Here is a 20,252-nt window from a genome sequence, read left to right as displayed (position 1 = left end):
CTGAGAAGGTCTGTGCTCTCCTTCCCATCACTCCCTGCAGTGGTGGTGGTGGTGAGGGTCTTGGGTACCCACCCTTGGAGAGGAGATATCAGGTCTTTCTGGTGGCACAGTTGCTCATGCCTCCACTTCTTCCCAAGAGAAGCTGGGGCAGTGGTTTGTTTGCAGAGATGTAGGACTGGCTTTGTCCAAGCAAATTGGCAGAGCTCCCTCCCTAGGCTGACCCAGCTCACATAGGACCATGAAACCCACCTCTGTCTAAGCTGTTAGAACTCACAGCGCATCCAGGGGGGATTGGGTGGAGAGCCTGCTGGAGTAGGATGGTGGGGCCTGACTAGGCTTGCAGGTGCCCTAGGACTGGGAATGGTAAAATTGGCTCAGACCCCTCATATAGAGTGCAAGGTGAAATGAAAGTTGTGGGTTGAGGTGTCAGGTGGGGGATTATAGATTCTAGGCTGGTGACCCAGGCCGAGGCGGGCTTCTTTCTTGGCGGAGAAGAGCAGTCGAGTTGTGCATGGGCGATGGCTGATCCGAATTCCATGTGGTGTCTTTCGCTCACTGTCCCAGGCCCTGGTTTGGTCTAGGAGAGTCTGTCTATGTGGCAGGGGGACCCGAGGCAGCTTCATCTTCCCTAAACTGATGCACCTGAGGCAGGGGCCCAACTGTTGCCCATGTCCTGATATCCATCTGGAAGGTCTGCAGGGTCATCTTCCTCCAAGATCTCTTAGTGAGATCAGAACTTTAGGGAGGTGAAGCAGGGGATCCCATCGCTTCACCCCAAAACCCACCCAGCCCTAACAGTAAAGAGGACAGGACACAGCCCTGGGGTACATGTTTATGTGAGTAATAAAATATTTACTATAACATAAATATAAAGGGAACTTCCCAGTCTACATTATTTTTTTTTTGCAATAAAGATACAAAGAGAATGCACCGAAACATTGTTTCAAAAAATAATAAAAATAAAATAACAAAATTTAAATTCAAACCTTAACAAACAGAAGAAGAAATGGAGAAGGGGGAAGCTCCAAACACATCCAGAAAATAAATAGAGATGGGTCAGAAATTCGGAAATCATATTAAAATATCTTTTTCGGATTAGTCAGTATACAAAATCCTTTAGGGTAGGAAGGACGGGTAACCCGGAAAACTAAAAATAAAAACCAAGCACAAAATGTTTCTTCTCCCCGCCAGTGTGTACATATCTCACATATTTACATGGTTCCCACCTCACCCCAAACTTGGGGAATTTCTCTCCCGGCCTCCCCTGGCATCCCGCAATCCCGGCGGGCTGGAAAGGGAGCAGAGGGAAGCTGCAGGGAATCAGGCGGAGGGTTCTCAGGGAACGGCTTATTTCTACAGCTGGTTAAAAAAAATCTCTCTAACTTTTCCAAGTTTCGTTTGGTGTGGCCAGGAGGGCAGGGCCCCGCGGGGAGCAGGGGCCCCGCTGTGCGGCGGTCGGTCTGCAGCAGGGCAGAAGCCCCTTCCCATCTGGGTATGTGGGAGCGCAGACCCCTCCGGCGTGGCCGGGAACCAAGCTGGGGCTCGGATGAAACGAAATGAAAAAAGAACACTCGAAATTTTTTTTGTTAGCTTTTTTTTTTTTTTTTTTTTTGCTTTTTTTTGGGCGCGGAGGGTAGGGAAAGATAAGGGGAAAAATAAATTAGGCTAGATTAAAGCTTTGGCTATTTCCTGCTTTTATACACAGACGCGGCTCTCGCGACCTCCCCTCCGGGGCCCCGATAAATACAGTATACAGCGATTTAAATTAAGGGCGCGGGCGGAGTTAGAAGGACCCCAGGAGCCGAGAGGCTCCACGAATAAATAAAAACCGTAAAAAAACCAAGCCCGGAGAAAGGGGAAAAGGGGGTGGGGCGCATCCTTATAGGAGAGAAGCGGTGTGTAGCGAATAAAGTGACAGCCCCCCACCCTGGACCCGCAGGCTCAGGAGTCCACGCGGGGAGAGGGGATGGAGAACTCTCCTCGCTTGGTCCTCTCTCCCGGGGAATCCCTAACCCCGCACCGCGTTACCTGTCGCTTTGGGGAGGCCGCTGCCGGGATCCGGCCCCGAACAGCCCGGGGGGCAGGGGCGGGGGTCGTCGAGGGGATGGGGGCAGAGAGCAGGCGGCGGGCAGGATGCCCGGGGTGAGTTGGCGAGTTCCGGATCTTCGCTCCTCTCTCCCGGGGCTCGGGCGACGCAGCCTACCGGGCCGTCTTCGCCGCTCACCGGAGAGGGTCGTCCGGGTGTTTGGTTTTGTTCGAAAGTTTCTGGGCTTTTTTTTTTTTTTTTTTTTGTAAAATCCAAAGCAACCGAACAAAAAGAGTCCAGGCCGCGCGGGCGGGCTGCGCGCCCGCGCCCTGCAGCGCGCCGTCGGGGGCCCGGCCCGCGGGGTCACTGCACGGAGCCGGGCAGTGTGTGGTGGTGGTGGTGGTGCAGCGCCGCCGGCGGGGGCGGCGGGGGCGCGGAGGGTGGCGATGCACCGCCCCCGCCGGGCCCTAGCTCCCCAGGCGCGTATACATCGTCCATGGGCGGGTGGCCCGCGCCGGCCGCAGGGGTCATACGCTTCTCCTTCTGCCGCCGGTTGCAGAACCAGACGCGCACCACCTCCTTCTCCAGCTGCAGGCTGTCTGCCAAGCCTGTGATCTCGTGCGCCGAGGGCTTGGGGCACTTGAGAAAGTGGCTCTCGAGCGCGCCTTTGACCCCCACCTCGATGGACGTGCGCTTCTTGCGCTTGCGGCCCTGCGCCGCGATCTTGTCCAGGTTGGTGGGGCTGCCGCTGGACGAATCGGTCTCCTCCAGCCACTTGTTGAGCAGCGGCTTGAGCTTGCACATGTTCTTGAAGCTCAGCTGCAGGGCCTCGAAGCGGCAGATGGTGGTCTGCGAGAACACGTTACCGTAGAGCGTGCCCAGCGCCAGCCCCACGTCGGCCTGCGTGAAGCCCAGCTTGATGCGCCGCTGCTTGAACTGCTTGGCGAACTGCTCCAGGTCGTCCGAGCTGGGAGCATCCTCGTCCGAGTGCTCGCCCACCGATGAGCCGCCGCCGCCCGCGCCCGGGTGCAGGTGCGCCGCCGCCGCGTGCAGGCCGCCCGCGTGTGCATGTCCGTGTGCGTGTCCGTGGGCGCCCAGATGCGGCGGCGGCGACGGCTCCAGCTGCGCCTCGTGGCCGTCCTCATGCAGCGCGTGGTGCAGGCCCGGCCCCGCGCCGCCACCGCCCGCCGCCAGCATCCCGGCCAGGCCGCCGCCGCCGCCCCCCGGGTAGGCCGCCTGCGCGTACAGCCCGAGCGGCTGGGGCTGGTGGCCCCCGCCGGCCCCGGGCGACGGCGACATGGCCGGGCCCAAGTGGTGCGCCGTGCTGCCCTGCGCCCATGCCGCGCCCGCGTGGGCCGCCCCCTGGTGCACCAGGCGCGCGTGGAAACCTCCGCCGCCGCCGCCGTCGTCGGCTCGGCCGGTGCCGCCGCCGCCCGCCTTGCCGTGTTCTAGGTGCGGGCCCCCGGCCCAGTCGCCGCCGCCGCCTCCTCCCGTGGGTAGCCACTGGGGGTGCGCTAGGCCCACGGGGTGGCCCGCGCCCGCGCCCAGCCACTCGTGGTGCATCAGCTTCTGCACTTCGCGGTACGCGGCCCCTGCGTGCAGTCGCTCGGCGGCCGCAGCCGCCGCCGCTGCCGCCGCGGCGTCCGGGTGCATGAGCGGCCCGGTGCCCCCGGCTCCGCCACCGGGGCCCCGCGGCAGGTACTGCGCGGTGGTGGCCATGCCGCCCCGCGCCCTGCGCCGCGCCGCCGCCGCCGCTCCGCTCCGTCTGCGGGCCCCGCCGCCTCGCTCCGCCGGCTTAAAGACCCGACCCGCTCGGCGCTCCGGAGCCCCACCCCGCCCGCCGCCCATTGGCTGCCCGCGGAGCCGCCTCCCGCCTCCCCGGCCCGGCCCCCGCCCCCCGCGCCCGCCCGCCGCCCTGCCCGGCCGCCCAGAGCTCTCCATTGGGCGTCGCTCCCGGGGTCCCGCGCGCCGGCCGTGCTGATTGGCCGCTGGGGCTTCATTCACGGCCCCCCTACCGTCCGCGTACACACTCACGCCCCGGGGGCGCGGCCGCCACGTGGGGAGTGGCGCGGGGGTGGCCCTCGGACCGCACCCCCTCTCGTCCTGGCGGTGTGGGCCCCGCTTTCCCCCAGTGCTGGAGACTCCGAGCCCGGCCGGTCCCACATTCCACGCGAGCTGAATTCTCGCCCGCATCCCGCCCGGGCAGCAGGAATTGCGGGCTCCGGGAGGCGCTCGGGCTCCGAGAAGCGGCTCAGCCCCGCGCCCCTCCCTCCGCAGTACCGCTGCCGGCGGACCAGGATTCCCGCGGGTCCTGGCGGCTGCGAGCGCGAGGCGGCGCGGATTCGCGGCTCGGTTCCGGCGCGACTGCTCACCGCGCCCGCCTTGCCTCCCGCGGCTGCCCCGTGCACTGGGCGCTCCTCTGCGCGTCTACCCGGCCCGTCTCGGCTTTCCTTCTCCTCCCTCTAGTCCCAGTATCACAAGTCCGCCGACCTCCGCTGCCCTGAGAGCGCATCCAGCGCGGGCGGAGTTGGACGGACTCGGGCTTCACGCCTCGCGCGGGCACCTCTTCTCCCGGGCACTGCGGCCCAGGTGAGTACCGCGCCGGCAGCTGGGGCAGGGATGGAGTACCGCGCGGGCAGCTGGGGCAGGGACGGCGGGGGGCAGCGGTTCTACAGTCCTACGCGAGCCCCTGGTACCCGGCCGCGCTCCGGGGTTCCAGAAGGAGAGGATCTGTAAGTGGAGACTGTGGCTCCGGGGAAAACGCTGCTGGCAAAGGCGCTAGCAGGGGGTGGACGTTGGGCCCAGGGGTATCTGACCTTCGCCGCTGCAGCCTTCTCGATCCTTCTCCCAGCTTGAACGGCTCATCGGCTGTGGTCGTGGTGGGATCACGCCCCGGGAGAGGAGAGGAGAAGGATGGGTTCAGGGAAGGGCTGCGGGCACTCCAGAAATCTGGCGTGCAGGCCGGGAGCTGTCCAGCCTTGCGAAGAGCCCCGGGATGGAGTTTGCCCGGACTTGCCTGGAGCTGCTGAAAAAGGAATTGAGATTGAGGAGGCCTTGTTGAAAAGGTGGGCAGTGGAATTCAGTTACCTCCTCACACCCCAGCCCTTGATGACTCCCTGAAGGATCCTGAGTGGAGTTGGACCTCACTGCAGTTCCTCTGTGCCTTCTTACCCGACCAGGCTGAGAGGACTGAACTGTGTTCTCTCCTCTTCCCCACACTGAGGCTTGGGTCCCAGGGAGTCTTCAGCTCCTAGTCCTCCCTCTTTTCTCTCCTGGATCTTGCCTCAAGTGGATTTATAGCTTACAGGGCCCTGGGGTCCCAGATCACAGAACTGAGCTGGGGGCCCAGCTAAGGCCCCACTGGGCAAGTCAGGTCTGTGGAATAAAGCCTTAGTGTGAAAAAAGGTGCTGGGGGCTCAGGTGGTAGCTGCCATTGGAATGATCCAGGGTTCTGGGACAGAGTTGACAGTGACAGGGGTCACCCTGGGCACAGACTTTGATCATGTGGGCCCTGAATGCCCTAGGACCAGCCAGGGAAGGAGTGGGACAGAGCAGGGCCCTTGTCCGGCCATTGGCCACTGCCCTGAGCAGGCTCCGTGGTCCCACCCTAGCTGTAAGAGCTGCGATGGAGCTCTGTGTTTGAACCCGGCTAGAGATACTGGGCTTTCCTGGACTCTGGCCTAGGGAATGGTCACCTTGAGGCAGCCCAGGTCTTTCACCTTTCTCAGGCCCAGGAGGTAGGGGGAAGGCTGGTAATCCCTCAGTGAAGTTTCTGCTTGTGCCAGCCCTAACCAGGCCTGTGTGATATTGAAGCTTGGGCTTTCAACCTGGAGCTGCCATCATCTCCCTGGGCGGGAGTAACTCTGGTCCAGCCTGCCTCGATCTTGGTTTTCCTTCCTGTATGTTGGGAATAACAGTACTATAGGCGGCCCACCTCTCTCACTAAGGTAGGTCAGATAGTAGTGTGAGACAAAGGGGGCGTAAAGCTCTCAGATAGATGTTTACTCTGGTCGTTTCCATTGTGGCTGTTCAGTGAGGGGCAAGGCATTCTCCCTCCCTAACTAAATCTCAGTTTCTCCACCTGTAGCATGGGATTGCAGAGGTTTGGACTAGTCGACCTCTCTGGCACTTCTCACTCTCATGGTCTGTGATTCTGTGAATCTGTCTTAGTTCCTGTTGGAGGAAGTCTGGACAGTGGGCAGGTGTTTCGATTTCCACTGAGGCTAGAAGAACAATGACCAACAGGCAAGGTGTTCTTTTTTTGTTTTTTTTTTTTAAATTATACTTTAAGTTCTGGGATACATGAACAGAATGTGCAGGTTTGTTACATAGATATACACACAGGCACGGTGTTTTAACAAGTACTTTTACATGTATCGTTTTACCTGTACCTCTCAGCCCTGTGAGAAAGCACTGAGATTATTATCTTCATTACCTAGATAAGGCACCCAAGATTTGTCCAAGGGCACAGGACCTGTGAGTTTCCACTCATCATTCTTCCCATTACCATGGGATGGGGGCCTATGGAGGCAGCAGCTTTGGCTGGCACAGCAAAGAGAGCCCACAGCCCTGTTTCTGGTAGTTCTCAAGCATAGGCCAGGGCCTGCTGGGGCTCCTGAAACCATCTTCCCAGGTCTGTGCTGAATTGAGAGGCATCAGCAGTAGAGCAGTAGCCAGGCTTCTAGGTTATCAGCTTGTCACCCAGCAAATCAAAGTCCCAATCCCACCACGCCCTTTAGCAGCCCTGTGACTTTGTGTGAGCCACACTGCCTCTTGGATCCTGAGTTTGTGCATCTTACAGTGAGAACAATAATCCCTGCTTTTCAGGATTGCTCTGAGGCTCCACAGATGAAATAAGGCATGCAATTTAGGTGCCCTTTAAATGTTAGATGCTGGCCTGGGGTGGGAAGAAGTTTGAAGCAGGAAAGATATAATTCCTTTCTCTGCTTTGGAAATTTTAGACCTTCCACAAGAATATGGGTTTGGTCTTGAGTCAGAATTTTCTTGTGTTTGAGTTAAGTTTCCCCCAGGAAGTCTTGACATCGCTCTCAAGATTCTGTGTGGGACACTAGGGCTGAGGCATGGCCACTGGTAGAAACATCTGCAGCTGAGCAACCCCTTTGTCCTGGAGCACCACCTTCTCAGGCCCTGGTGAGAACTCATCCTCAGACCCACAACACGTAGGCAGGGTGTACAGAGAGAGGTCAGACAGCCACCTGGCCCATGCAGACACAGAGTGGTTTGGGCATGAGAACAGGTGTGCGCATGCACACACACAGATACAACCATGCAATTTAGCACAGGACAGAATGTACAGATTCACAATAGGAACACACAAACTTGCACCATTAGGCTGAATATTCGTAGTCACACAAAGCAACACCCAGTGGTAAATACAGGCATGTGTCTAATACACAGAACCCGCACATAGGCTGAAATAGGCTCAAGTAGGCACTGCTTTGCTGACACAGAGATACCTGAAACCTACAGGCTCTTGGGGCCACAAACGTGGAAACTCTCAGCTGGTGTGCCAAGTCACACACAGAGGCACACCGTCATACTCACACACATGAGCACGTGGAGCCAGCCATGCACACCCTCTCACCCAGATGCACAAAGAGGCTCACCCCACACATCACAGAGACACACAGATATATCTACCCATACCCTGTAAGAAATAGCAGGTCCGCTCAGGGGATCAGAAAGCAGAGGAAGGGGCTGCATCCAGCCCAGAGTATGGTCCACATGGTTTGGTTGTAGGGCTAGGTCCAAGGAAACAGGGAAGGCTTTTCTTTTCATATTTTTTCCCACTCTCCTTGTCTGTGGAGGGCAGCTCCCAGCCAGGCCGCCGCCAGTTTCAGAGGCTCCAGGGCCTCCCTCCCCAGCGGGGCCTCTGCCCAGCCCGCCCCCAGGCAGGAGCTGCTTGGGCTTTCCCAGAGCACAGCGGCCTCCTCCAGGCTCTGGAGTGTGACCGAGCGCCTGCTCATTTGACACAGGTCACCGAGCCTCCAGCAGATGGGGCCCTCGCTGTGGGGGGTCTCTGAGCCGGGGGCAGTGGGGGGCTGGGAGTGGGAGGGAGGCTCTGCAGGGATGAAGGACAGGCTACACAAGCTCCAGCTCCTTATACTCTTTCTGCAAAGCCCTGGGTTACAGACGTGGGCCCTAGAATACAACTATACTCACGAGTCAGTTGCCATCAGCACCCTGGCGGCCACATACACAGGGCAGTATTCCAGACACACATCCCAGATGACCGGGGCCTGACAATGGCACGCCGAGCACAGCTTTGGGAAGGAGAAAGAGGAAGAGCCTTGCTCAGCGTCTCCTGGAGGCAGCTGGGTCTGGCTGCTTTCCCCCTTTGGTCTCTGAGCCCCTGAACTGTCTTCTGCGAGTTGGTCAGTTGGTTAGGAGTCCAGGATGGGCTGAGAGCAGATGCAGTTTCAGGCCTCAGGCCTTTTCAGTGCTGGGGGAAGACAGGCTCCAGGATGCTCCACCTGGATTCTTCACAAGTCAGGAATGCTGAGAAGATACAAAGAGGAGAGATGGGGCCCATGGGAAGTGCTGCTGGATGGGCTGTGTATCTCAGGATGCCTCCTGCATGCAGGGACTTTGAGTTTTTGAGGCTGGCTGGACCGGGGCAGCACCCACAAGCCACTTCCTTTCCCTCCTGGCAGTCTCCTTATGCCCTGGATCTTGCCTTTTCAGAGTGGTCTGACTTGGCAGTCAAGGGTCCTGGGTTTCATCTTAGCCCTGACTCAGGCCTCATTTTGGGCCAGTGTCAGCCTCTGAACCCTCTGTGTCCTCATCTAAAAATTGGGCAATATGGTCTCTGTTGGCTGCTTGAGAAGATGGGGGGTGAGATCACTGCTTGAAGAAAACTTGGAAAGGGAAAGTGTGGCTTGATTTCCCTCCCTGGCCGGCCATCTGGGGTGAGTAAGAGGCTGTGTAAGCAGGCGTGGAACCTGCCTACTCCCCTAACCAGTTCTTGCTAAAGAGTGTCAGGAGGGACCACGCCCACTGGGGCTTGCTGCCCACTCATTCTGAGCTGCACTGTGGTTTTGACTGGAAGAGTCTGGCAGGGTCCTAGCTGTCATAAATTCCCAGTCTTAGGAGGGTGCCAGGGTCATCTTATTGATCCACTATCTTGGTGAGGGTGGGTGCCGTCTAGACAGATTCGTAGTGCTTGCCACCATCCTAAAGTTTCCTCACATAGGATGAGCTCACCCTTCTGAGCCCTCAAAGCCCCTACCTCTTTCCCTCCAAGCTCAGCCCCTCCAGGTGTCCAGTTCTTCTGCCCTCCTTGTGGTCTTTAGAGCCCAAGGCAGAGGAGAGGAGTAACTGCAGGGCCGTTGCTGCCTTTGGCAGAAGAGAAAGGAGCGATCTAACTTATTTAATCTCAGGTCTTAGTGAAGGGAAGGAGGGACGGAAGGTGAAATATCTCTTGGGGAAGAATCTTTCCTTGTATTTTTGTTTTTCTGCCTCAGCCCCTAGGCAATGGGTGTGGGTAGGGGTCCTCCCAGAGTGTCAGTAGAATATTCAAATTAGGGGTGGTCAATTCCTCTTGAAATTTACTTTCATTTTTAGCAGAATGTCAGCCTTTGAGCCGGTGTTAATGCCCACAATCCGGTTATGCAGAACACGCTCTCTGCAAATCGGTAAATCATTAGCGGGGATTAATCACTCTGAAAGGCTGGGACCAGGCTTTAGTTTCTTTCTTTCTTTCTTTTTTTTTTTTAAACATACTTTTTATCCGGATGGCTGCAAAATTCACCACCACAGGATAGGGTGGGAGCAGTGGACGATAATTTAAGTCCTTATCACCATCATTAGAAAAGTGAGATGCCTTCCTGGGCCTGGGGTTGACTTTGTAGTCCCATTGAAGGGTGGGAGTAGGCAGTTTGGGTGGGATGGGAGGAAGGGGGGGCAGCTCCCTTGTGATTATGTGTGTTATGATGTTTATAATAGTGTGTAGGTGGCTTGGTGTGCTTGTATATATGGTGACTTTATGTTAGCATGCTTGCATGAATTCATATGTTTCTACTTTATAGATGCCCATTTGTGTGCTTGTGTTAGGGTGCTTTTGCTTGGTTTGTATTAGTGTCAGACACTTGGTTTGTAATTGCATCAGACAGTGCTTCTGTTTGACAGGGTTTTTGGGATACTGTGTTATTGTGTGTGTGAGTACATCCCCTCTGGTGGGAGACCACATCTCACCCTCCTCAGCCTCAGGGTAGCTCCCTAGGGGAAGAAGGCAGAACAGGAGGACAGTCCTAACCAGCACCTGCTGGGGGGTGTGGCTCAAGGTTGATTTACATAATCATGACTAGCTGCCTGGTGGCTTGGGGAGCTCTTTTGAAGAGACTCAGTCTGAGCCCAAGTGGGAGACCTCTTAGGGCAGATGGGGAGGTCAGGCTGTCACTGTTAACACCTCTCAGGTGTAGTGGCTGCCTCCACCCCATGGCTCAGGAACCTCCAACACCCACAATTCCTGAAACCTGACCTCTGCATAGCCACAGTACACATAACTCTAGCTTCCAGTAGGGTAAGAGTAATGTGGCCACTCTATCAGGAAGCTGTCAGTTTCTGGACACTCCTGTGAGGGATCTTGGGGAAGGAAGGTTATTCTTCCAGCCAGGATTAAGCTGATAAATGGGACCACCTCCCCATTCTCTGTTCACGCTGGATCAGCCTTCTTATTCCTCTCTTTCTCCCTAGCTTAATGCAGCCCAGTTTTGGAGTAGTAATTACCTTCACATGACCCAGTAATCATATTCCCTGGGTGTTGAGCAGAGCGTGTGTGTACGGGGATGAAGTCAGGACTTTCCCTTCCCCTCTAGTCACAGAGTGTGAGGTTTGAGGTGGGATTTAATAGGCCTAGTCCTTACATCAACCCACATTTTCCTCTAACCACCCCCACCTCCCTGTCCTAATATAGGGTCAGCTTGGCTAGCCTGGGCATCACTGTTCACTACTCCCCAGATGGCACAGGTGCCCTGTATTCCTGTACATGTGCCTCGTTCATCATCCCACTGTATGTCTCCCCACACCTCTAATGTAGTAGTCTAGCCTGTAGTCAGGGGGAAGAATGGAATGATACAACGACTTGGCTTTTGCAAGGTGGGAAGGTCTGGGGAAAGTTGGCTGGGCTTATTGCTGATCTTTTTTCAGCTTTCTTGGGGGGTAGCAAGTGGAGGGTGGAAGTGGTGAAGGAGGATTTAGGAATTATATTTTGCCAGGGACCTCTCAGCATCCTTCTATATCTCTGGTGGCAGACATCTGTCTGAGCTTAGGGTAGCATCTGCCTAGGCTAGAGATAACATCTGTTTGAGGCTGGGACACCTGGCTGAGCCCAGCACATTATCTGGCCCTGGGACAGCTTCTGTCTGGGCTCAGGACATGTCTTTTTTTTTTTTTTTTTTTTTTTTTTTTTTTTTTTTTTGAGACGGAGTCTTGCTCTGTCACCCAGACTGGAGTGCAGTGGCCAGATCTCAGCTCACTGCAAGCTCCGCCTCCCGGGTTTACGCCATTCTCCTGCCTCAGCCTCTCGAGTAGCTGGGACTACAGGCGCCCGCCACCGCGCCCGGCTAGTTTTTTGTATTTTTAGTAGAGACGGGGTTTCACCGTGTTAGCCAGGATGGTCTCGATCTCCTGACCTCGTGATCCGCCCGCCTCGGCCTCCCAAAGTGCTGGGATTACAGGCTTGAGCCACCGCGCCCGGCCCAGGACATGTCTTTGAACCTGGCATAACATCTGTCTGGGCCTGGTACATCATCTTCCTGGCCTGGGGGCAATGTCTGTTTGAGCCCTGGATGTGTGTTTAACTTGGGGACATCTGCTGGGCCTGGAACAATACCTGTCTGAGTCTGGGGATGGACTTGTCATTGCAGATAAAATCACCCCTGAGCCTCAGCTTCGGTTTGTGGCTGAACACAGAGTGTATACAGGACTCATGTCCCTGTTCTCCTTTCTACTGAGGAAAGGGATCTTAGGTGGAATGCCTCAGTTTACCTTCAATTGTTGGCCCATTGACCTGGTTGCTCTGGGTACCTCGAGCATTGGCCAAAGCCTACAACCCCAGTGGCTTTGGGAAACCAAAGTCAAAAGAACGTATGGGGAGATTGATAGGTTATAAAATCCAGCGACCAGTCTAGGATGATTCTCCCTTCCTCCAATCCCTCATCTAGGTACTTGAGTCAGGTCACAGTGTTCCCACTAAGATACAACTTGGACATGTCACTTGGCACTTGGCTCCTGAGAACCCTTCTATTTATTTATTTGTTTATTTATTTATTTTTTTGAGACAGAGTCTCGCTCTGTTGCCCAGGCTGGAGTGCAGTGGTGTAATCTCGGCTCACTGCAACCTCGGCCTCCCGTGTTCAAGCTATTCTCCTGCCTCAGCCTCCCGGGTAGCTGGGACTACAGGTGCGTGCCACCACACCTGGCTAATTTTCCTGAGAACACTTCTATTGCTCCCTGTTATGTACATCATCAGGCCCAAAGTCCCTGGTAATCCTGCCTCTGCTGACCCTCTGAATCCAGCAACACTGAGCTCTGTTCCTGCAAACACACGTGGCCCTCCGAGACCCCTTATCTCTGCACACATGGTTCCCTCTCCTTGGAACGTCCACCTTCTCTGCTTTATATCCTTCAAATTCCAGCACAAGGGTCACCAGCCCTGGGAAGTTTTCTGCTCTAGACTAAGCCACAGACTCTGTCCTGCTTCCACAGTCCATTTGTGCATTAGCCTTTACAGGCCTGTGTTGTCATTAATTCTTTGTGTGTCTGTCTCTCCCATGGGACTGTGAGCTCTGGGGCTCTGGGACTGGATCTGCTTCACCTCTGCCCCCCAGCACCCAGCTCAATTTCCGGTCTATAGTAGGCACCAATAAACAATGCCTGTTGAATGACCACAGGTTGTGCCCCTGTGATCTCATTTCCTTCTTTTTTTTAAATGGGGGTAAGATGGATACTATAGACACTGGTTTTCAGTCTCAGAAGAAGAAGTGGGCTTCAGAGAAGACGGCATGTCTTTTTCATACCTGATTGGTTGACTGTAGCCAAAAGCACTGGGTAATGGACCCAGAGTGCCCTGGACAAGAGCCTGGTGGAGCCCTGTCCTCTCCAAGGTTCTTTATCTTTGACCAAGACGAAGATATATAGGCTGGTAAGAGTCGATACATTTGCTGCTGACAGGAGTGGGAAAGTGCGGTGAAGGTCGAGGGCAGCAATGAATCCAGACATAATAGCCTCTCTGTGGGCTGCAGGAATGGGACTAAGTCTAATAAGGAGGACTGTGTCGGGCAAATGTCAGGACCTTGACCTGGGTCCAAACCCAACTCCTCGGGGGCAGGTGGGAGAATAGAGGCCTGGCTCAGCGCGAATGGAGAAGTTACAGGGTTCCTAGGTATGCTCGTCTTGCCAGAGAGGGAAAGTCACAAAAAGTGTTATCAATATCAATGTTGTGTCCAGAGCAAGCTGCTTTCACTGGTCAGGACACCCTGGCACCTAACCAGCTTCAGAGGGACATGGATCCCTAAGAATGTGTATGGGGACAGAGGCCAGAGTAGGGGGCCATGTGGAACCGTGAAGAGGTAGCTGAGAAGTGAATGTTCCGAGGACATGATCTCTGCTTTTGTGACTTTTATTCCACCAAATAGGAATATCTTTATGTTTTTTGCTGATGATAAAAACAAAACAATACAAGCTCATTTGTAAACACTAGAAAAGTAGTATACAGAATAGAAAATGGAAGTCCTCCATCAGCCTCTCTGCCTCACTCCTCATAACTACTCCTGGTGGCTATATCTTTCCAGAACCTTTTTTGTGTGGACACACAGTACTTAATAACTTAATAGCTTAGGTTAATTGAGGGTTTATGATGTGCAGGTACTGTGCTAAATGCTTCTACCTGAGTTTACGCATTGCATCCTCACAAAAACATTATGGGTTAGCTGCAACTATTATTCCCATTTTACAAATGAAGAAACTGAGACTCAGCGAGTTGAACTCAAACTTGCCAAGGTTATCCAGGTAGTAATCTGTATCAGTATCTATGGATCTATTATGTACAGATATATAGATAGATAGAGATATGAATTCTTTTGGCAGAAGATGGAACCACAGTGCATATAGTGTTTTGTAGCTTGTTTTTTTTGTTGTTGTTGTTATTGTCGAGATGGAGTGTTGCTCTGCTGCCCAGGCTGGAGTGTAGTGGCGCAATCTTGGCTCACTGCAACCTCCACCTCCCGGGTTCAAGCAATTCTCCTGCCTCAGCCTCCCGAGTAGCTGGGATTACAGGTGCGTGCCACCACGCCTGGCTAATTTTTGCATTTTTAGTAGAGATGAGATTTTACCATGTTGGCCAGGCTAGTCTCGAACACCTGACCTCAGGCGATCCGCCTGCTTTGGCCTCCCAAAGTGCTGGGATTACAGGTGTGAGACACCGCGCCTGGCCTCTAACTTGTTTTTTTAAATTCACGGTGTTTGGATGTGTGTCTATTTTTTTAATACATCTATGTTACTCTTTTGAAATGGCTGTGCAGTATTCATTGTGTTGATGCACTGTAATTTATTTAAAATCTACTGATGGACATTGAGATTGCAGCTTCTGCCTCTTGTCTGCAGGGCTGTCCTGGGCCCCAGGGAGCAGATAAACTCTTTGTGACCTGAAGGAGCAGAGTTCAGATCAAACCATGGATATTTTAGGGAGCCAGCGTTCGGGTTCCCCATTCCAAGGACCACCTTGTCACAGACTGAGCTCCCTGACTCTGGAGGAGTTGAGTAAAGGCAGAGTAGCTGCTCTCAGGAATGCCGCAGGAGGATTTATGTATCAGGCTGTGGTTTGGGGGGAGCGTGGGTGGGACCTGAGGTATAGGGAAGGGAGTGCTGGTTTTACAGCTTGGAGACCTGCTCAAGTCCCTGTTCCGGCTCCTCCCAGTGCTTCAGTTTTCCCCATCTGTAAAATGAAAATAGAGTACCACAGTAGTTCAGATCATGGGCTTGGAGCAAGGCAGACCTGATTCTGAGTGTAGGTGCTGCCTCTTACCAGCTGTGTGACCAGGGGCAATTTGCTTAAACTGTCTTAGCCATACTTAACTTTAACCCAGGAATACAATACAAATAGGTGTGTGTGTGTGTGTGTGTGTGTGTGTGTGTGTGTGTTTTGAGTCAGGGTCTCACTCTGTTGCCCAGGCTGGAGTGAAGTGACATGATAACAGTTCACTGCAGCCTCGGCCTCCTGGGCTCGAGCGATCCTCCCACCTGAGCCTCCTGAGTAGCTGGGGACTACAGGTGCGTGCTACCACACCCAGCTATTTAAGAAAAATATGTTTTGTAGAGACAGGACCTCATTATGTTGCCCAGGCTGGTCTTGAACTCCTCGGCTCAAGCGATCTTCTCACCTGGGCCTACCAAACTGTTGGGAATATAGACATGAGCCACCGCACCAGCCTACAGATAGTTTGTCTTTACATTTCAACTAATTTTTTTTAAATTTTTGAGATGGAGTCTCGCTTTGTTGCCCAGGCTGGAGTGCAGTGGTGTGACCTGGGCTCACTGCAACCTCTGCCTCCTGGGTTCAAGCAATTCTCCTACCTCAGCCTCCCAAGTCGCTGGGATTACAGGCGCCCACTACAACGTCCAGCTAATTTATTTTTATTTTTATTTTTAGTAGAGACGGGATTTCACCATGTTGGCCAGTCTGGTCTGGAATTCCTGACCTCAGGTGATCCACCTGCCTCGGCCTCCCAAAGTGCTGGGATTACAGGCATGAGCCTTCATGCCTGGCCTCAACTAATATTTTTTTATCACCTGTTTTGGGCCAAGCAGTGGGGATGTAGCCATGAAAAAGATAGAAAAAGTCACTGTCCTCAGAGAATGTACATTCTAGAAGAGGAGGGAAGAGAATCAGACAGGAAAGAAGTAAACAGTTTCACATGAGATGACTACAGATTGTACTAAGAGTTTTGAAGGGACCGTATCGGATGCTATGAGAGAGTTGCTGGAGGGGCCTAGATGCAGTGGTTGAGAAAACCCTCTCTGAGGATGTGATGTGGGAGCTGAGGCTTGGGGATGAGAAGGGCCGGTCACGCTGAGAGCCATGGAAAGAGTGTCCTGGCAGGGAAGACTGTGAGGTGCCAAGGTGTCCTTGTGTGTCCAAGGAACAGAAGGCAGCTGGTGTTGCTGGAGCTGAGTGGCAGAGGAGAGAGCAGCTGGAGCTGAGATCCAAGAGGGAGGTGATGCAGACCTAGCAGGCCCTTGCAGAACGTGGTCAGGAGTCTGACATCCTGCTGAGGGTGAATTTCTATTTCTTAGGGTTCTCATGAGGGTTCAACAAGATATGCATGTTTGGGTTTCCCCAGAAGCAGATCCTGAGATAAGGATTTGAACGCATGCAGGAAAGTGATTCCAGGAAATGCTGGTAAGGAGTGGCCTGTGAGACTGGGAGGGGAGGAAGCCCACAGAGGGAGCACCTTGGAGCAAGTTGCGAGTTACAGTATGGGTAACTGTGCCACTGAGGATCACTGGGTGCCTGTGTTGAACACACTTCTGAGAGTTACCCCACTTGCTAGATGAGGGAGCCAGGCCATTTATGTACTGTCATGTCAGTCATTCTGGGGGTTGGAGTGGAGGTTAATTCTCCAGCACTCTGGGCCTGCCTTGGGAGGGCAGAGCAGCCTCCTGGAGACCAGAAGAAGCCCTCAGGCAAAGATGCAGCTGCAGGCATTTGGAAGTCAGGCTGGAGTACACTGAAACGGTAGGGCCTGGAGGAATGGGGGTGGAGTGCCAGCACTATCTGCTACTCATGGAGAGCTTGTGGCATGGGAAGCACCCAATCGATGATAGTAATTATTACTGATAATATTAATGGTAGTTTTACTAATGATTATTGTCATTGTGAGGGTTGAATTGGAGGATATTAATCAGAGCTCACATATATTGGGTCTTTTTTTTTTTTTTTTAGGCAGAGTCTCGCTCTGTCGCCCAGGCTGGAGTACAGTGGCATGATCTCGGCTCACTGCAAGCTCCGCCTCCTGGGCTCACACCATTCTCCTGTCTCAGCCTCCCGAGTAGCTGGGACTACAGGTGCCCGCCACCACACCCAGCTAATTTTTTGTATTTTTAGTAGAGATGGGGTTTCACCGTGTTAGCCAGGATGGTCTCAATCTCCTGACCTCATGATCCGCCCGCCTCAGCCTCCCAAAGTGCTGGGATTACAGTCGGGAACCACTGTGCCGGGCCATATTAGGTCTTTATAGGTGCCAGCAGTAAGTGCTTCTAAGCACTTTACAGGCTATCTCATTTCATACCTGTAGTAGCCAGTATGTAGGATAATGCACGGTGTGTAGCAGGCAGTCAGTAAATGGTGGTTGATTCTTCAAACTTAGAAGTTCTAGAACTTCAGGTGATGAATTTGGGACTGTTCGATGGACCCCTAGATGCTGAGGGTTCTTGTCCCAAACCTCCTGAGCTACAGGCAGCCTCCCTGGTGCCTTGAGATGCTGACTCAGCAGAGAAAGATGTAAATTCCTACCTTGGTTTGCATACAATTTACACATATTTATTTATGAGTGTCTTTGATTAATGTCAAAGTGCCTGTGTGATTTTTCTGCCAGGCTTCTGGGCCCTGCAAGGGCATGGCTGGCATGGATATGGCTGCAGGCTCCGTGTGAGCAAGTGGCGGTTCTCGGGTGGACTGAAAGTGACAGCCGTGGGTAGTGGCTGGCAGCCATAGAGGGCACAGTGAGCAGCCTGGAGCCTGGTATTCTAGGGTGATTTGGGCAGCTGGTGTGAGTGGCGGATGTCTGTTAGCATGTGGCAGGGTCCAGCCAAGGGGCTGGGCGCAGGTCAGGGCTCCAGGCACTGGGGTGAGTGACTGTGGGCCCACAGTTGGCCATGGTCTTGGAGGAGCCTCACCAGGCAGCCACATTTTCTGGGTGGGAACTCAGACCCAGGGAGCCAGGACAAGCTCAGGTTCTAGGACTCATGGTGGTGGGAAAGGCTTCCAAACAAGGCAGAACTCAGAGGCTGTCTCTGCAGAGTACCTGCACCCTGGTGGTGCCCAGGGCAGGAATCCTCTGCTTAGATGCTCTGAGAAAGGGAGTGCTCTCTGCAATCAAGACCTGGGACAGGAATTGAGAAAATCTGCCAATCAGCAAGAATATTCTGTGTGCTGGCAATGCCCAGCCCTGTGACTGGAACTGTGGAGAAGATCAGTCCTAGCCTGTAAACTTTGGCAGGAGAACTGGTGAGATAAGGAGGGAAGGGCAGGCCCCGACCTTGGTGGGGGCTCTGTACCTGGCACCATGCGGTACTTACATCCATTATCTCCTTTAATCCTCACAAAGGCCCAGACAGGCAGTTAATGGCATATCTCCTCATTATAGGGGAGAAGCAGGGATCAGAGAGCTGTAGTAACTTGCCCAAGGTCACACAGCAAGTGAGTGGAGGAGTCTAGATTTGAACCCAGCTCTGTTTCATTCCAGAGCCCAAGCACTTGAGAGTTTATTCTGCCTCAGCTAGGTGTAAAATAAGGATAAAACCAACATCATTTAGTTTTTGTGAGTTAAATGGGCTCAAGTGTGTGGACAGCTTAGCATGGTGACTGGCACAGAGTAAGTGCTCAGTAAAAGTGTTTTTTTCTTAAGTGGTACAGCAAGGATTCTTAAATCCTGGTTCATTGCACCCTCCTGTTTGCATGGTACTGTGGTTTTTGCCAAGGTCAATTGGGAGGGCAGATGGTTGGGAACAGAGCATGACCTCTGCTATGGGTTGAGTGAGCCCTTGTCATGCAGGGACACTGATAGTCATCAGCAGATGGGTGGGACACCTGCCAGGCCAGATCCTCTGTTGGCTCAAGGCCCAGTCCTGGATAGGGTAGGGACACTGAGGCTGTCTAGTCAGGATTGCCTGGATATGTGTGTGTGTGTGTGTGTGTGTGTGTGTGTGTGTGTGTTTGTGTGTAGACTTGGTGAGGGTCCTGGTCTGGAGAAGGAGAGACAACTTTGGGAAGTGGGGAGCTCTCCCAGCAGGCAGTGGTCAGAGCACTTTTGTATTTCCAGCTGCAGAGATCTAAATCAGGTGAGAGACTGAACTATGTGAAAATGTGTGGGAAATCACTCCTGGCAGAGGGAACAGCGAGTGCAAAGGCCCTGGGGTGGGAATGAACTTAATGTATACATCCACCTTCCACAGTAGCTGTGGAGACAGTATTGACTCCAATGATCCAGTATTTGAAGTAGAGGAGCCAAGCGGGGACAGGATTCATTTATTCCTTCAACAAACATTTAGTGCTCGCTTTGTGCCAGGCACTATCCTAGGTGCCAATGGCTAACACTTATTTGGTGCTCACTGCTTCTAAGCACTTTATGTATATTATCTCATTTAGTCTTCACAGCACCACATTGAGTTGGTGAAGTCTGGGGAGACAGTTGGTCTTCCTCTGATTCCTCTACCGTCTTCCCATCTCCCAGCCACCTCAGGCACCCAGTGTGTGCCACCCAGGAAGACTAGGATCTCCACAGTGGGTGAGGTGGGGCAGTTCTGAGAACATGACTGCTGCAGGGTCTTTCCCATCCTGACTGGGCCCTGCTGAGGCTCAGGCTGTGAGCCTCCTGGGAGCCACCCAGTAGACAGGCTAGAAAGGGTGCTCTCCAGTCAGGCCTGCCTCAGAACATCCCCTCCCAGGGGGCTTCCAGTTATACCTTCTCTGTCCCTTCTCTACCACGCAGCTCCTGGCCTCCGTCCAACCCCTTTGTGTAGCTTAAGCCCTGTTTTTGGGCTCTACTTAGGGAGCCACGTTCCAGTTCAGGTCTGAGACTGCTGGCAGGGAGAAAAGAAAAAAATCCATTTTCTGATGGGGCAGTCCCCGAACACTCCCTGTGGCTTCACTAACTCTGCCGGGGGCAGCAGGGTGGTTCGCACTTTGCCTGACTCACTCTGTCCTTTCTTTACGATGATCAGCTCACAGGGCCTCAGCCAGGGCAGGCTTTTTAGTTCCTGACTGCCTACCTGTGCCTGTGCACCCAGCTTGTGCCTGTGATCAGGGCTCCTCACCCTCTTCACCCTGGAGGAAAAGGGGCAGAAAAGATTAAATAGAAAATTGCTCAAAATTCAGAGGCCATGGAACAGATCTGGCAGTTCCAGTAATCTTCGGTGAATAAATAAACCTGGTAAAGGGGGTTTTCTGGGTGGGGTGAAGGAAAAGGAAGGTCTTGTATGATGGGCT

At 53.8% G+C, this 20,252-nt stretch overlaps 1 protein-coding gene and 1 long non-coding RNA gene across 3 annotated transcripts in view; one reads left to right on the top strand and one right to left on the bottom strand.

Moving 5' to 3' along the window:
• Positions 1–816: 816 nt before the first annotated feature.
• Positions 817–3,795, bottom strand: POU3F1 (POU class 3 homeobox 1). The gene has a single exon (XM_045374031.3). It carries the CDS (start codon positions 3,743–3,745, stop codon positions 2,390–2,392), a length of 1,356 nt encoding a protein of 451 aa, XP_045229966.1. The 5' UTR covers positions 3,746–3,795; the 3' UTR covers positions 817–2,389.
• Positions 3,796–4,134: 339 nt separating this feature from the next.
• LOC123569198 (uncharacterized) overlaps positions 4,135–20,252 on the top strand; it is a 73,806-nt gene continuing 57,688 nt past the window's right edge. For both annotated transcript variants that reach the window (XR_006692809.3, XR_012422335.1), the window contains exon 1: positions 4,135–4,615. This is a non-coding gene — a long non-coding RNA (uncharacterized lncRNA). The remainder of the gene's footprint in view (positions 4,616–20,252) is intronic.

Source organism: Macaca fascicularis, chromosome 1 (genome assembly GCF_037993035.2).
Source record: "Macaca fascicularis isolate 582-1 chromosome 1, T2T-MFA8v1.1".
In the NCBI taxonomy this organism is placed as follows: Eukaryota; Metazoa; Chordata; class Mammalia; order Primates; family Cercopithecidae; genus Macaca; species Macaca fascicularis.
This window is presented reverse-complemented; position numbering and strand designations above follow the sequence as displayed.

What these genes read in the sequence shown, in the direction of transcription:
- POU3F1 (XM_045374031.3), bottom strand. Translation starts at nt 3,745, where the DNA reads ATGGCCACCACCGCGCAGTACCTGCCGCGGGGCCCCGGTGGCGGAGCC.